General features: G+C 42.5%; 2 protein-coding genes across 2 annotated transcripts in view; one reads left to right on the top strand and one right to left on the bottom strand.

Annotated features, from left to right (window-relative positions):
- The window catches only part of SERPINE3 (serpin family E member 3), a 38775-nt gene extending 32336 nt beyond the window's left edge, over nt 1-6439 (top strand). The window contains exon 9 of the mRNA XM_073583315.1: nt 6318-6439. Coding sequence (XP_073439416.1) covers nt 6318-6361 — 44 coding nt within the window. The 3' untranslated portion in view covers nt 6362-6439. The remainder of the gene's footprint in view (nt 1-6317) is intronic.
- Nucleotides 6440-12236: 5797 nt separating this feature from the next.
- Nucleotides 12237-17916, bottom strand: part of INTS6 (integrator complex subunit 6) — a 56308-nt gene continuing 50628 nt past the window's right edge. The window contains exons 16-18 of the mRNA XM_073583314.1: nt 16547-16909; nt 15510-15603; nt 12237-12863 (exon numbers count right to left, since the gene is read on the bottom strand). Coding sequence (XP_073439415.1) covers nt 12773-12863; nt 15510-15603; nt 16547-16909 — 548 coding nt within the window. The 3' untranslated portion in view covers nt 12237-12772. The remainder of the gene's footprint in view (nt 12864-15509; nt 15604-16546; nt 16910-17916) is intronic.

Genomic DNA, 17916 nt, shown 5'->3' with positions numbered 1-17916 from the left:
TTACCTCCTGCACTGACACCAATATATAAAATTGAGTCCTAATGTGATCAGTCAAGAGCATCTGATCTGCTTGTATGTGTGTAATATATATATATATATATATATATATATATATATATATATATATATATGTAAAAAGAAAACAACAAAAGAAACAGCACAGTGCCTATCTTCGGGTGCAAAGCCCCCAGGCAAGAAGTCCAATACTCACCCCAAAATCCAATAGTGGGTCTGAATGTATTCACTACTTTTCAACATGTGGAGTATGGAGGGCTGCCTTCATTTTTGATTTACTATATATATATTAAAAAGCAGCACAACTAAATATAGGGTGCAAAGCCTCACAGGTACATACCAGTCCTTCCATGTAAGTAAAAAAAAAAAGCTGAAGCAGCACACCATAATATAGTTATACAGTGCTATTTGGTAGCCCATATGGCGACGTTTCGGTCCCAGGTGTGGACCTTTCTCAAGCAGCAACGTCGCCATATGGGCTAATAAATAGCACCGTATAACTATACTGCTCAAAAAAATAAAGGGAACACTATTCTATTTGCAACAGGCTGTTTGTGCTCCCTTTAATTTTTTTTGTGGAGTACATATTATGGTGTGCTCCTTCAACTCTTTTTTTTATATTTTTAAATTATACTATAATATATATATATATATATATATATATATATACACACACACACACAGTCATAGCCAATAGTGTTGGCACTCTTGGAATGTTTCCAGAAAATGAAATATTTCTTCCAGAAAATGATTGCAGTTACACATTTCGTTATGCACGTTTATTTCCTTTATTAGAACGACACACAAATAAGAAAAAGGAAAAGTGATGATTACTTACAGGAAATCAGATTTTCTAGAACCCACAATAGCACCATGGAGAGAAAGGATCCACCCCAAGGACTGGAAACCCTACAGTTTTAAAGGGTGAGACCCTCTTGTACACTTCAGCAGTGGTTTACAGTGCATGAGAGAACTCCGTTTGGTTAGTTTAGTAGACACATATACATACTGTACATGCTTAGCAATACATGTCACGTCTGTGATATACTACCATATCCTGTATAACACTACATCTGTAGTTTTTTGGCTTTTTTTTTTGCAACACCCTGAGAGTCAACTGTGCGCCATCCACAAAAGAAAAGGGAGGGAATAAGGGTGCTGTCGTGGGTTCTGGAAAATCCAATTGCCGGTAATTATCATTTTTCCCCATTCCCCACAACAGCACCATGGAGAAAGATTACAGAGCAATCCCCTAGGGAGGGACCACCGCTTGTAGAACTCTTATCCTGAAAGTAAGAACGCCAGGACCTAAAGTCAAGCTATAGTGTTTGAAAAAAGCAGAGGGTGAAGACCACGTGGCAGCCCCACAGATTTGTTCCAGACATCTGGGCCTTCTCAGCCCAGGATGTGGAAACAGCCCTCGTGGAGTGTGATCTTAAATTATCGGGGATGGGATGAGACTGGGAGCCACTCAACAGATAGGCCAGGGAGATCCCTGTCCTTACCCATCTGACTATGGACCCTTTGGATGCTGCCTGGCCTCTTCTGGGACCCTGAAAAGAGAACAAACAGGGAGGTAGACTTTCTGACCTCACTGGTTGACTCTAAAATACTGTAGGAGGCACTTCGTAACATCTAGGGTTTGAAATTCTCTGTCCCTCTAATTTTTAGGGTTATCATAAAATGATGGCAGGACTGTCTCCTGGGACCTTTGAAAGGTTGATACTACCTTGGAGAGGAAGGCTGGGTCAGGACTGAGTATGACCCTACCTGGAAAAACCATGTAAAAGGCCGATTTACCAACAGGGCGTGTAGTTTCCCTATTCTCCTTGCTGATGTAAGGGCCACTATAAGGGCTGTTTTCAAAGTCAAAATTCTAATTCGGCATTCTAATAGAGATTCGAATAGAGCTCTGGTTAGCGCTTTTAGGACTAAGTTTAGGGCCCAAGGAGGGGACCGAGGCTGAGGAGATATACTGGAACATCCAAGTGCTTTGGGAAATCTAACTATTAAAGGGTGTTCTCAACAATTTTCTGATCAAAAAGTGCCTCCAGCACAACAGCTTTGACTTTTAGGCTGTGTGCCCACATTGCGTTTTTGCCGCGATTTTCGGTGCGAAAACGCTTAAAAAACTCATACTGTACGCACCCCATGTATTCCTATGGCATTCCGCACATGCTGTGCTAATGATGCGTTTTTTTTCCGCGGCGGAATCGCATCATGGAAAAAATGCAGCATGCGCATTCTTTTTGCGGAATCACTGCGATTCTGCAAAGAATTGCCGCGATTCCGCACCCATCGGAATGCATGAGATCCGCTTACTTCCCACATGTGGCTATGCCCACCATGCACAAAGTGAGCAGCTCATGTGCGGATGGTACCTACGGCCTGGAGGAGACGAAACTGTCCTCCAGGCTGTGGGTACCATATCCCTGTAAAAAAAAAATTAAAAATAAAAAAATTGGGTTATATTCACCTTCCGGCGTCCCGCGCAGCCTTCCCGGGCCTCAGCGATGCTCGCATTCCCAGTAATGCCTTGAGAGTCCTTTGATGATGTCACGGTCTCGTGATACTGTTGCGGTCCCTATTCCTCGCAAGACCGCTACAGTAACGCGAGACCTCATGTCATCAATGGTCTCGCTGAGGAAATCTGCTGCCTTTGCTATGTTTGTAAAGCTGGCAAGCAACTGAATTCTTGGTCATTTGTTTCTAATCTGTGCCTCTAGTTGGCTAAGCCACATGCTCAGAGATCTTGCCATACATGTGGTGCTATATCTGGTTTAAAGGCTGCCAATCCGGATTCCCAAGCTTTCTTCAGAAAGCTTTCTGCCTTCCTATCATCTGGGGATCCTTTAGAAGCCCTGCATCATCAAACGTGAGCGCTGTATTAAGGGACACCTTGCGTACCTCTATGTCTATTTTTGGTACTTTATCCCAGATTTCCAAATCCTCTGTACATTTATGCTTCCTGACCTCTAATCCCCTGAACATTAGATCCTGCATGAATCTTGCCTCCTTAATCTCCTGTACCTTCATTGCTGCCATAACTGCCTTCACCAGTTTGCTCTTATCCTCTGCTGGAAAACAAGATTGATTTCTGCAGCTGTCAGAAGAGCATGAAGACTATGATGAGCCACCTGAATAGTAGATGCCTAGCTCTCCATCTTCAATTTCATCATCTGAGCTAGAATTTACCTCAGCCAGTCTCTCTTGATGAGGTACTGGCTTTAATCCCTCTTAAATATTTTTCATTTCCACCCTGATCATGGTCTTCATATTTTCCATGAGGGAAGGGGATTCTTCGGCTAGGGTTCTTTCAATGCAGTTTTTACATAGCTTTTTAATGTAATCAGGTGCTAATCTGTATTTGCATAATGCACAATCCTTGTGCTTTGTCTTATATTAAGCTTTCCTATGAATGATAAAAGTACAGGAATTTAGGATAATTTACCCAGGGAACAAAACCTGACTCACCCCACCTGACACAGGACGACAGAGATCAAACGGGCTGCTTCTGTAGCTTCTCCTGTTTGGTTATTGTCCTCCATCTGGAAGCCCCTATTGCAGCATGGTCTTGATGTTTTTACACTCCATCACCTTTCCAGGTCCACCCTGGACCGAGTCAGCAGTAGGCTAGGGATGCATTCTGCCTCGCTCCCTCTGGATCATGCTGCTTTTATCAGGAGATGCAATCTGTCCCTGGAATTGCCATCAGATGCCCGGCTTTGCTCCGGAGATGCACCATGCCATACCAGGACGATCCCCTGGAACGGACATCATCCAATGTGATGGCTCCCAGAGATGCACTGTGTCACCTCTAAGTGACATCAGACGCTCACCATGCCGTTCCCCCAGAACGGATGTCACTAGTTCTGCCGGATCCCAAGCATGCACTGTGCCCAGCCAGGCCATGCTGCAAAGAGAGATGTCCCTGCTTCTTCAGGTTCTCATCGCCGTCAGGAACCTCTGGATGCCGATCCATGTTGGCGATGCTGGGACCGAGGTCCCAGGTAAGACTTTTTCACTCCCCAGCAGCAGCATCGGGGAGCTGTAGAGTCTCCTGCAAGGACAGGAAACCACTGAAGCTTACTGTGGGGGCTCTGACTCTTAAAGCTGTAGGTTTCCTCCTGTTCTTGGGGGTGGACCCTCTCTGTCCATGGTGCTGTCATGGAGAATGGGGGAAAAAAGGCAAATTGGACATCATTTCACACAAAACGGGCCAGACAAAATTTTTGGCACCCTCAACTTAATAGTTTGTTGCACAACCTTTGTAATAAATATCGGCAATAAATTGCTTCCTATAAGAATCAAGAAGGTTCTTACACCTCTCAATTGGAATTTTGGCCCAGTTTTGCAAACTGCTCCAGGTCTATCATATTTGAGGAGTGCTTTCTCCCAGCAGCAATTTTAAGATCTCTCCACAGGTATTCAATGGGTTTTACATCCAGACTCAGTGCTGGCCACTTCAGAACTCTCCAGCGCTTAGTATCCATGTATTCCTGGATGCTTCTTGAAGTATATTTGGGGTCATGGTCCTACTGGACAACACAAACCCAGCTTTCCGACACTGGGCATCAGATTGTGACCCAAAATCATTTGGTAATTTTCATATTTCATGATGCCTTCCACATAGTGATGAGCGAGTATACTCGTTGCTTGGGTTTTCCTGAGCATGCTGGTCTCCGAGTATTTTGGTGTGCTTGGAGATTTAGTTTTCATTGCCTCAGCTGTATGATTTGCGACTGCTAGACAGCTTGAATACATGTGTGGAATGCCTGTTTGTTAGGGAATTCCCACATGTATTCAGCCTGTCTACAAGTCGCAAATAATGCAGATGAGATGAAATTTAAATCTGCGAGCTCGCCAAAATACTCAGAGATCACCCGAGCATGCTCGGGGACATCCAAGCAACAATGCTACTCGTTCATCACTACTTCCACACAGTAAAGGCACCCAATAGCAGAGGCAGCAAAACAACCACAGAACATTGTGATGACAGAAACAGTAAAGGCACCCAATATCAGCTCCTACAACTTATCTGCTATTTTTGCAAGATAGTTATGCAGGGTCCTTGAACAAGTCAAGTCAATGGAAGGGCGAGACTCTGTGAAAAATTACAATCTTGGGTATTTTGTCGGGACCGTTCTGTGTGTTATTTGCCTGTTTTGTGGTTCAATAAAGTATTGCCACATAGTTTTCTCACCCTGTGTTGTTGGAGGAGTATTATGCCCACGGTAAAAGGGCGGGAGTTTGGTCGGATGAGCCTTAGTCCATGCGGTGTAGGCTAGCAGACTAGGGCACCTGCTGACCCCCGTATCTCCACATCTTTGAACCTCCACTATATTTCACAGTAGGTACTATGTTCTTTGTAGGTCTCATTGTTTTCAGTAAATAGTAAAATGAGGTGCATTACCAAAACGCTCTAACTTGGTCTCATGTGTCCCCAAGATGCTTTCCCAGAAGGATGTTGGCAAACTGCAGTCTAGCTTTTTTTTTATGTCTCTGTGTTAGCAGTGGGGTCCTCCTGGGTCTCCTGCCATAGCGTTTCATTTCAAACAAATGTCGACAGCTAGATAGCGCTGATACTGATGCACCCGGAGCCTGCAAGACAGCTTGAATTTCTTTGGACCTTGAATAGGGCTGCTTATCCACCATCCGGTCTATCCTGCGTTGCAACCTTTCATCAATTTTTCTCTGCTGTCCACGTGCAATGAGATACGCTACAGTGCCACGGGTTTTAAACTTCTTGGTTATGTTGCACACAGTGGACAAAGGAACATAAAGATCTCTGGAGGACTTGTAACCATGAGCTGGTTTATATTTTTCAACAATTTTAGTGCTCAAGTCCTCAGACAGTTCTCTTTCTGCTCTCCATGGTCGTCTTCTCCCCCATTTTATCTTGTTTCAGGTGTGATTTTAATATTGCTCACACCTGTTAGTTGCCATATGTGACTGTTTCAAGGATGTGATGCTTGTTCAAGAAATGTACCCACATTTTTTGGAAAGGTGCTAACAATTTTGTTTGGACAATAATTTGTGCGAAATTATGTCCAATTTGCCTTTTTCCGCTGTTCCAAACACACAAAGGAAATAAACATGTGTATAACAAACCATCTGTAATTGCAATAACTTTCTGGTACAATTTCAAGAGTGCCAATATGTGTCAATTTTAAAACTGCAGTATATAAAAAGCCAGCAAAATGAAAAAAAAACAAAACAAAAACACAAAATTGCCTTTCTTTTGTGATGATGTATCCATGTCCTTACCATAGTTTCTAATCACATCTCTTGGTTTCTTGCAGGTTTGGTGCTGTTCATAGGAAGAGTCACAAATCCTTTGCACTGAATGATGTATATATTTGTACCGTGTTAGCCAGTAGATAGAAAAATATTCAGAATTGAGAGTCCTCAGTGGTTGATACCTTTTAATGGCTAACTGAAAAGATGGTAACACATTGCAAGCTTTCGAGACTACTCAGGTCTCTTCATCAGGCTTGACTAATACAAAATCTGAAGAGTCACATATTTATGCACAACAGGGCACAGAAATAATGCAATAGATAAGACAAGTGATGTGAAGCAGAACTATCAATATGGGAGAGGGAGAAACATATTGGACCAGTTCATAGATAAGGAGTCTGGATGTTTTATTGTCCTCTGATTGGGGTCTCCTAATGTGTTGTGATGCCCCCACAAGGTCTTAGGAACAAATTCCTTAATTGATGTAAAAAGACATAAATCCACGTGACACACTCATTCCAGCATTGAGAGTGTCAAAGGTCATCATGAGCTTGTACTCCCAGACCCTCCTGTCTCTCTGAGATGTGAATTTACTTTTCAATATCAGTTACTTCATATCCATGGTGTTGTGATCAGGTATACAAAAATGTTTTTGCCACAGGTAGATCCATTCTTTTTTTCTCTTATTGTGTGACAATGAGAATTCATCCTTGTTCTAAGCTTTTGCCCTGTCTCCCCCACATACAGACCCCCAGTTGGACATTTAGTACAAATAATTAGGTACACATTAGATGTGATGCAGCTGAAAGTATCTGGGATCCTGTAGTCCTGATGTGAGTTGGGGGATCTTTAGCTTGTCAGTGGTCATTCTAAATGGACAGTTTTTACTTTTTTTCTGGTTGCAAGGAAAGGTTCCTGCAGCTGTTGGAGAGGACAGGGAAAGCTTGCAATGTGTTACCATCTTTTCAGTTAGCCATTAAAAGTTATCAACCACTGAGGACTCTCACTTCTGAATATTTTGCACTGAATGAGCAGTCATAAGTCTGTTTATTTATTATTCCTGTTTGTAAAAAAAAAAACCATTTTTATTGCATAGATGATTCTAAATAAAGCATTGACTCCTTTTACTGTACAAACTAATTTTCTTTTCTAGTCAATTGATTGAAGCTGAATAAAAAAAAAAAAAAAATGACAACTTAGATGAGTGCTAAAGAAACACCCACAGCAAAAACCCATTGCATTTATTTATCATGAAGACATACTTTTTTTTTTTTTTAATTAAAGATGTGAAATAGCCCGAAATCTATAATATTCCTGGATGTTTTAGACCCAAACTTTAAGCTTTCCTGCTCAGATTCTGGAAGCGCTGTGGATGTGAAAGTAAAGGGTTTCTCCATCAGGAGTGATCCTAAAGATTGACAGTTCTGACTAGCAACATGGTGGCTCATGCTAGATCCATTTTAAAACGGACTTCTAAAAAGGATCCATTAGGTTTTTATCAGGGTTCTTTACCAGTCAGACTACTGCTGAAGACCACATCAATGTCTTGTTCAGTTACAATGATATAAACGGTGCCCAAGTACACAAAATGTAACAGGTTTAACAAAAAGTAATGTTTATATGCAAATAACTATGAATTTTAAAAGAATCCTTTTGGCATTGTGAGGATTTTTTTTTTTTTATACAAAATAGAATCATAGAATTGTAGAGTTGGAAGGGACCTCCTGGGCCATCTGGTCCAACCCCCTGCTCAAAGCAGGATTCGCTAAATCATCCCAGTCAGATGTCTGTCCAGCCTCTGTTTGAAGACTTCCATTGAAGGAGAACTCACCACTTCTCATGGCAGCCTGCTCCACTCATTGATCACCCTCACTGTCAAAAAGTTTTTTCTAATATCTAATCTGTGTCTCCTCCCATTCAGTTTCATCCCATTGCTTCTAGTCTTTCCTTGTGCAAATGAGAATAAAGTTGATCCTTCTACAATGTGACAGCCCTTGAGATAAAACTAATAAGCAGCAATAATTGTGTAACTTTGGCAGCTGTGACCAAGGTTTTCCATTCTTTTCACTGAGGATGTCAAGTCATTCACCATTTTGCAGGAAAGCAAGGCATACCCTAGTCTGATTTTTCTATATCACCAGTAAATGCACTTTGAAGTCATCCCCATTTTTTCACATCATTTTAACCACGATGATCCTTCCCTCATTCCCCAGTTCTTAGGGTGTGTGCACAGGTTGCGGAATGTGTTGCGGAAATTTTTCACACGGATTTGTGTAAATCCGCAGGTAAAACCGTAGGTCAAAAGACCTGCGGCTTATCTGCAGATTTTCCCTGGGGTTTGACACCTGCCATGGAGCAGGTGCCAAACCGCAGCGGAATCCGCACAAAGAATTGACATGCTGCGGATTTGAAACCGCAGAAAATCCACGCGGAAAATTCTGCACCGTGCGCACTGCGGATTTCAATTTCCATTGATTATAATGGTACTGTACACCACAGCAGAAACTGCTGCGGATCCGCAGCGTATGCACACACCTTTAAAGGAGGCTGTCCACTACTTTAGGTCATCAATGTCTGTTCGGCTGGGCTCCACTTTGATACAGGTAATCTTTGTACAGTGTTAGCCAGTAGATAGAAGAACATTTAGAATCAAGAGTCCTCAGTGGTTGATACCTTAATGGCTAACTGTAAAGATGGTAACAAATTGCATGCTTTCAAGACTACTCAGGTCTTCATCAGGCATATAGACTAATACATCTGAAGAGCCACATATTTATACACAACGTAGCACAGAAATAATGCAATAGGAGAAGACAAGTGACGTGAAGTAGAACTATCATTATGGGAGAGTGGTAAACAGTTGTGGCCATAAATATTGGAACAGTTCGTAGATAAGGAGTGTGAGTTTTATTGTCCTCTGATTGGGGTCTGGTTCTGTGTTGTGTGATGCCCCCACAAGGTCTGAGGAGCAAATTCCTTAATAGATGTAAAGACAAATCCATGTGACACATTCATTCCAGCAGAGAGTGTCAAAGGTCATCATGAGTTTATACTCCCAGACTTTTCTCCTATTTTCTCTGAGATGTGAAGTTACCTTTCAATAGCAGTAATTTCATGTCCATGGTGCTATGATCTTGTAGTCCCGATGTGAAATGGGGAGCTTTATCTTGTCAGTGGTCATTATAAATGGACAGGTTTTACTTTTTTTTTTTTGGTTGCAAGGAAGGGTTCCTGCAGCTCTTAGGGTGGACAGGGAGCTTCTGACAATGAGGCTTCTTACATTTGGGGGCTGCCTAAAACACAGTAGTGAGGGGTCTGGAAATATGGCTTATAATCAGGCATCTACTTGTAGTAAAGGTTGTAATTTCCATGCAGCTCCCCTTAGCACCTCCAGATTTGGATTGTAGGTGACCACTAGAGGCACCCGGTTATTTTCTTCTTTAGCTTTGTAATGTAGCAGGTGATTCCTTGATATTCTGGTGGCTCTTGTAATTTGGTTTTGAATTGTTTTTGGATGGTAGTCCTGATTCAAAAAGGTCTTTCTGAGGCAACCAAAGTGTACATCTCTATCCATGGAGATGGAACATATACGATTATTCTCTACAGCCAAGCAATCAGTGTGTTTTGGATGGAAACTGTCCCATTTAAGGTATGTTGGACGGTCGATTGGCTTCTGACACAGGGATCTCTCTATTTCATTGTTCTGTAGCTTAATGATGATGTCCAAAAAGTTAATTTCCTTGCTGGAGTAGTTGAGTATTAAGGGAATCTGTCACCCCATTTTTTGGTCTATGAGCTGCAGCCACAGCCATAAGGGGCTTATCTACAGCATTCTGTAATGCTGTAGATAAGCCCCCCGATGTAACCTGAAAGATAAGAAAAACAAGTTAGATTATACTCACCCGGTGGTCCAGTCCGATGGGTGACGCGGTCCGGTCCGGCGCCTCCCATCTTCATGTGCCACAGCTCCTGCGCAGGCGTACTTTATCTGCCCTGTTGAGGGCAGAGTAAAGTACTGCAGTGCACAGGACCTCTCTGACCTTTCCCGGCGCTTGCGGGAGGCTGAGAAGTCAGAACTCCGCTGATCCAATATTAAAGGGAATCTGTCACCCCATTTTTGACCTATAAGCTGCGACCACACCCATCAGGGGCTTATCTACAGCATTCTGTAATGCTGTAGATAAGCCCCCAATGTAACCTGAAAGAAGAAGGAAAAAAAAAAAAAAAAGTTATATTATACTCACCGGGGGGCGGGGGCGATGGGTGTCACGGTCTGGCGCCTCCCATCTTCTAGAGATGACGTCCTCCTTCTGCTGTGGCTCCTGCGCAGGCGTACTTTCTCTGTCCTGTTGAGGGCAGAGTAAAGTACATAGTAACAGTTATTATGGTTGAAGGGAGACTTTAAGTCCATCTAGTTCAACCCATATCCTATCCTAACTTGCCCTAACATGTTGATCCAGAGGAAGGCAAAAAAAACCCATGTGGCAAACAGTAAGCTTCACATTGGGGAAAAAAATTCCTTCCCAATTCCACATACGGCAATCACACTAGCTCCCTGGATCAACGCAATATTAAGGAAACTAGTGTATATAACCTGTAATATTATATTATTGTAATATGTAATATTATACTTTTCAAGAAAGGCATCCAGTCCCTTCTTAAATTTTAGTAGGGAATCACTCATTACAACATCATATGGCAGAGAGTTCCATAGTCTCACTGCTGTTACAGTAAAGAATCCACATCTGTGATTATGCTTAAACCTTCTTTCCTCCAGACGTAGAGGATGCCCCCTTGTCCCCGTCACAGGTCTAAGAGTAAAAAGATCATTAGAAAGGTCTTGGTATTGTCCCCGCATATATTTATACATTGTAATAAGATCACCCCTAAGCCTTCGATTCTCCAAACTAAATAACCCCAAGTGTAATAACCTGTCTTGGTATTGCAGACCCCCCAGTTCCCTAATAACCTTGGTCGCTCTTCTCTGCACCCGCTCCAGTTCAGCTATGTCTTTCATATACACCGGAGACCAGAACTGTACAAAGTATTCTAAGTGTGGTCGCACTAGTGACTTAGAATACAATTTTACCTCTATATAAGTGTGGTCGCACTAGTGACTTATATAGAGGTAAAATTATGTTCTCCTCCTGCAGGGCGCAGGCGCCAGGAAAGGTCAGAGAGCTCCTGGCACCTGTAATTGTTTTAAAGAAAACTAAGTAATGCACTCAGCCTCCATTTTTTTTTTTTATTATGCATTGCTTATATAGCCATCTTATTCCGCAGCACTTTACATACATTATCATCGCTGTCCCCATTGGGGTACACAATCTAAAATTCCCTAAAGGTATGTGTTTGGAGTGTGGGAGGAAACCCATGCAAACACTGGGAGAACAAACTCCTTGTAGATGTTGTCTTTGGTGGGATTTGGACCCCAGCGCTGCAAAGCTGCAGTGCTAACCATTGAGCCATCGTGTCCTCACAAAATTTATCCTCTGCGATCTACTGCTGTAATGTCAGTATTGTCTTTTGCTTCCTCCCCTACCCAGGAGCTGTGGTATGTTCTGTACACTGTCAGACACAGGGGTGAGAGACAGAGCACAGGGGAGGACAGCTGAAACAGGACAGCACATGAGGGGAGAACACAGCACAGGAAGTAGAGAGACAGCAGACAAGGGGGATAGCACATGGGGTAGACAGGTCAAAGAAGCGAGCACAGATGGGAGAAGTCCGCATATAGGGAAACAGAGTGGATAGGTGTGTGAGCACATCGAGAGGGGGATTCTCAAAGCTGCAAAGCCTGCCCCCATCATGACATTACCGCCCTCCTGATGCGATAGCATTGAGCCTCCATCTAGTGTAAGTAGTTATGTAGATACTGTATAATATATATATATATTTATTTTTTTCCAACTAAATAGTAACGATCCGTTGACTTGTCAAACTCAGAAGACCCCTTTAAATAAATATCAATAGAGCAAATATTAAAATAGAGCTTTTTTTATTAATGGAATAACAAAAGTGCTTCTTTTTAAATAGTTTTCAAAATTCACCTGTACAACTTACAATATATTCAAAATAATGTACAAAATATTACCTTGTTCAACGCGTGTGCTTCTGTCTAGCTAGGTATTAATGACAAGTTGCCTTTAAAAAGTCTTTGTGAAGAGCGTGCATGTCCGATACAAGTTCAGTTTTCCAATGATATAAAATCAGTTTTTGAACAACCTCTAAATGAGCCGGTTAAAGATTTTGGCAAAACCTTGATTGCAGCCAGTGATGCACCTATATGTGAGCTGGCGGGTATGCTGTGAAACCTGAGAGAAATCAGCATAGCTAGTCAGTGATCACCGGGATCTTTTTAAAAACCTCCCCTAATTTCATTAAAGGCATCATGTTGATACTATCCATGTACATGAAAATGGAAGCATAAGAAAGTATCAGTGTTCAGACTATCCAGACTATTTGGCCACGACTTTGTCCATGTGCAGACAGACGGGTCACCATGAGGTCCACTTTGTTAACTGCTGTTGACGTGGTTGACTTGATTTGCTTTGTGAATTTCTTCTAATAATTCTTCTAGTTGTTCAATCAGCATTCGCTTTTTAAACCTGAAAAGTTAAGAGGATAAAATATAACTAAACTAGAACATAATCCTGACAGATAAACAAGGGCAGACGTCGCATTTTGTTGGCTTTAAACCCATGAGCCCAAGGCAATGGTGCCAACCACTGAGCCGCCATGTGCATCAGCTGCCAGATTTGGATAGGTCTTTTACATGAAGGTTTGTAGGTCATGCAAATTTTGAGAAGCCAAATGCGAGAAGGTGTAAAGCCACAAAGAGACCTGAACAGATTATTTCACCAGGACAATGAAACAGAGGTCAACAATAAACGGATAGGAGTTTTGACTCCTGGCACCAGACTAGTCGATTGAGGGAGGGTATGGGCGCTCAAATTTACACATTTTGAAGAGGCAGTTTTTGGTGGTCAGGTCCCATTAATCTGAATAGGAGTAAGGTGCAGGCAGAGTCGCTACAGAATGTATGGAGCTGCCACTAGTAAACAATCAATGATTGTATGATCAGCTGGTTGTGAGGAGGCTGGAAGTCAGAGCTCCGCTGATCCAATATTAATGGCCTATTTTAAGGACCCGGCCTCAAAGTCCTGGAATATCCCTTTAAAAAGGAACCTATCGACTACATCCAGTCCAATCTGTAGACACTATGGAATAGAGGAGAAGCAGAGCACAATGATACATTGGTTTGCTTGAAAAGTTTCAGTATAACAGGTGTCAATATAAACTATGCATGTCAATGCATAAAACAGGAGTCCAGTGGGCGGTACTACTAGCAATTGTGTATGAAGATAACTGTCACATTGGGATGACTGTCGATCACCAGTAGGGCAGCCCACTGGACTCCTGTGCACACAGACCCCAATGAATGAATATTAGTTTTACTGAAGCTTTTCAGACAAAAATAGGGATTTTTGTGTACTCACCGTAAAATCCTTTTCTCCGAGCCAATCATTGGGGGACACAGACAGTGGGTTCCTTTACGGTCGGTACTCCACGGATACGTGGGCAAGCGCAACAGGACGTAGCACAGGAGTGCATGGAGAAGGACTTGAGCAGCGCTTTTTCGGATGCCCTGAATCAGCCCCAGAGCTCTCCATCCCCCTACCACAGGGTGGATCAATTGAGCATATCCCTTTAAGACCTCCTCCAGCTCTGCTACATCGCCCGGAGGATGAGACAAGACCCCGAACAGCGACAACCTGCCTGAACACAGGAGTGGAGGTATGGGGTCGGGTCCTGCCCCCTGGGACTGTATGTGTCCCCCAATGTGGCGTAGAAGAAATGTAAATCTGTTCAGCTCGTCCTGCTCTATGACATCCTGCCCGCCGATCAGATAACATTCAATATGACAGGTTCTCATTACAGCCACATTTAAATGCTCAATCAGAAATGTTTTAAATACATGAAGACGACCCATCTCTTCCATTACCTCATCCAGTTTCCGACATATGTAAGGCTCAGATAAAATAAGCAAAGACCTTCTATAGTATATACCCCAGACACATACATAACCACAGGCCTTGATTTGTTATTTTTTTCCAAGCTACTTTCACACTTGCGTTTCCTGGAGCTGTGGAGGGATGCGCATGGCCGCCGTGAAGCTCCGCCCACGGCCGCACCTCCTCCGGTCAGCTCTGCCTATGGGCGCATGATGCTGCATTCGACCTGCGTACCCTATCTTTAACATTGAGTACGCAGGTATGCGTTTGCCGGCGCATGCGTCCTTTTGACGGTGCGCCGACCTTCGCCAAACGCACAGTGTTGCATTTTGCTGCAGCGTCATGGGTCCATAGGCGGAGCTGACCAAAGGAGGTGCAGCCGTGGGCGGAGCTTCACGGCGGCTGTGCGCATCCCTCCGCAGCTCCAGGAAACGCTAGTGTGAAAGTAGCCCAAGTCACTTTCTTTTTTGTCTTGTGGCATTAGTTGCAGTTTTGGATGCCAAATTCTTCAAAATTACAAGCATGGATTCATCAGAGCTGTGAAATCGGAGTCCATTATTGTGGAGCTGGAGCCGGTATAAAATGGACCGACTCCTAAAATATATAATACATTGGGTACAGTAGTACAATGCAGGAAGTACTGTAAGTGTTTTCATAAGAATTTGGGAAAGTTACGAAATTACCCATGTCTGTTCCTGATCTTAGGATCTCAGCTTTTAGTTGAGATGAATCTGTGCTGCACTTTATGTACATGCTCAGTAGTGACCAGGGCTGTGGAGTAGTAGTGGAGATGAATCTGTGCTGCACTTATGTACATGCTCAGTAGTGACCAGTACTGAGGAGTAGTAGTGGAGATGAATCTGTGCTGCACTTTATGCACATGCTCAGTAGTGACCAGTGCTGTAGGGTCAGGGAAACTGAGTCGTCGGAGGTTTGGCTTACTGACACCACAGTGCTGCGATTCATAAATTTAGCGCAGTCAAAAATGAGCTCTCTTGTTGTCTTGAACTGTTGCATGTTAGCGCCAAAGTTAAACAAATTTCACCAAAATTTTGCAATACTCAAGTACACCAGGAGGGGGACTGTTGAGAAATTTCACCAAATTAATCAGGCTAAAAGCCATCTCGAACAGCTAGACTGGCAATAATGAATCGGGGTCAAAGTGTTATTACTGCAATATTTATCACAGTTGCATTGTTTTTTTTTTTTTTTTTTTTACTATAAGCCAGCGCAACTTACCTTGCCGCCTCCTTGATAACATTCTGCAGAAAGTGGAGACGCGTTTGCAGATTCCCTTGTACGTCTTTTAACAATGAAAAAATAGTCTCATACTCTACAAGAAAAACAGACAATACAAAAGCTAAAATACAATGACTGCACGTACGAGTTATTCATCTATCTTAACCCCTTTACGACTGAGGCAACATCTTTCCCTGCACTTGATGGCTGATTTTATAAGCCATTAAGTGCCTTTAACAGCCGCAGGTGGATCAGAGATCCACCCACAGCTGTTAAGTTAATCATTAAAAAATAAAGTTCCAATCACCCCCTTTTACCGATTTAAAAAACATCAAAACACTAAAATAAACAAAACAAGTATTTGGGATCACCGAGTTCAGAAGTGTCCAATCACAGTATTAAAACATTTAGTCCGATTGGCAAACGGTGCAACAAAAAAAAATCAAAAAGCCAGACTTATGTTTTTTTTAATGCTGCAACATTGCAAAATGCAATAAGAAAGATCAAATCATCATATCTACCCCAAATGCTACAAAACAAACCCGCCAGCTAAGTGACAAAAAAAAAAAAAAAAATAGCCCTCACCCAGGCCCAGAAAAAATGAATGTTAAAGGTCTTGGAAAATGACGACAAAAACTTTCTTACAAATTTCAGGTTTTTTCCACCACAAATAAAACTTTACATTTTTGGTATCCAAGTATTCGTACTGACCTGAAAGTGAAGGGGTTAAAGGGACTATCAGCCTCATTTAACCACAGCTTCCCACCTGTTTGTTTTTCCCTTCATTCCCACCAGTTTAGTTGACAGCTCTGGCTTCATAGAGCCAGAGAACTGGCAACACAGGGGAAAAACAGGTGGAAAGGTGTATTTAAACAATTGGCTGCGCTATGGAGCACTAAGCGCTTATGGCACAAAAATTTGCCAAATAAAACCATTAGTGACTCACTCAGTACACCGTAAACTGGTGTAACGGTGTAACTATATGAGGATGTATCAATGCTATAAGAGAGACTGACTACGGCATTAGGATAACATACTTCTTCCAGGCTTCCTGATCTCTTTCATTATTCTTCTTTTAAGCTCTACATTGACCTCCTCATAGCTCCGACAAGGCCGCAACCTCCTCATCTTGTGCGAAAATGCAGCAGTGTCATGGCCAACGCAGTTTCCCAAGTCTCCGGGTGGCTTTGAATTTTCAACAAATAGATCAGAGTTATTAGAATCGAAGCAGTCGGGGTCTCCGTTTTCGGTGGAATCGATGGCGTTTTGTAGGGAATTTAAGGAAACCTGGGACAAAGTCTCAAACTGGTCTGAATTATCCAGGAATTCATCTGTTGAGAGTTGGTCTTCAACATGGTTCTCTGCATTTTCTGTTGGCAATATATTATGCAAGCTGGGATCTTAAAAAGCAAAAAAAAAAATAAAAAATAGTTAAGTACATTGAATAACGGTATTACTAGGGCTGACAGCAAAAGTTTATAGCCATTTCCCCAAACAGAACTTCATATAATAGAGAAGCACTCACAGTTTTTTTATTGCTTTATCTGTGCAAATGTGTACATATTGTTGGCGATTGGGAAAGATGGCGATTGTGTTAATATACTCACCAGTTTCCAGCGCTGCTCCAGTCCTCTTCCGAGTCACAGGCCTGTTATTCTGACTTCCCGGAAGCAGCCATTACAATGTATATATACGGGGCCTCGTTCTGATGCTCCATACATTTAACCTGTACATCTAGCTCAGAGTTAGCAAGTTGGAATAGCGCGAGAAGAGGACCTGGAGCTGGGGAAATCGGCCATCCGTGAGTACATTAACAGTTGCACTACACAAACAAGTATAGGCAATAATTTTATTGGGAGTGCTTCTCTAAATTGGCATTAATGTCCCGATTTCAGACCTCACCCTTAGATCACTTCCATGTTACTTCAAAACAGAAAAGCTTCTCTCTCAGAAGTGTGAAGACATGCGAAGAGAAAGGAGCTGAAGGACCCAACATGCAAGAGATGTCTAAGGGGTTCTGGAATCAGAACAAATTTCACGCTAATGTTCTTTTACCAAGTGTCAACTATCTGGATGTTAACAGGAATTCTCCCATGACAACTCCTTTAATCATAATAGGCCTTATAATGTGGAGAACACTCAGCTACATGTTCCCAATGCAGAGCTCCAAACTCTAAGGACCAGCTCATGAAGGTAGATGTCACCACGGTATAACAATGTGCAGTACGATCCCAAGAGTGTGTGGAGGGGGTGGGTTTAAGGAAAAGCAACATATTTAAAGAAGACCTTTCAATGGATTTTTTCATTTATACTTAGGACTTCTCCCAACAATGCAGGTTAAGTTTTCTTTTCTGTGCCCCTTCATTCTAAAGTGATGCCACCGAGTAATAACTTGCCAAGTCTGAAG

The sequence above is a fragment of the Dendrobates tinctorius genome, unplaced genomic scaffold, assembly GCF_039654945.1.
Source record: "Dendrobates tinctorius isolate UK_male_01 unplaced genomic scaffold, ASM3965494v1 ptg000075l, whole genome shotgun sequence".
Lineage (NCBI taxonomy): Eukaryota > Metazoa > Chordata > Amphibia > Anura > Dendrobatidae > Dendrobates > Dendrobates tinctorius.
Note: the sequence above shows the minus strand (reverse complement) of the source record. Positions and strands in the feature narration are given on the sequence as shown.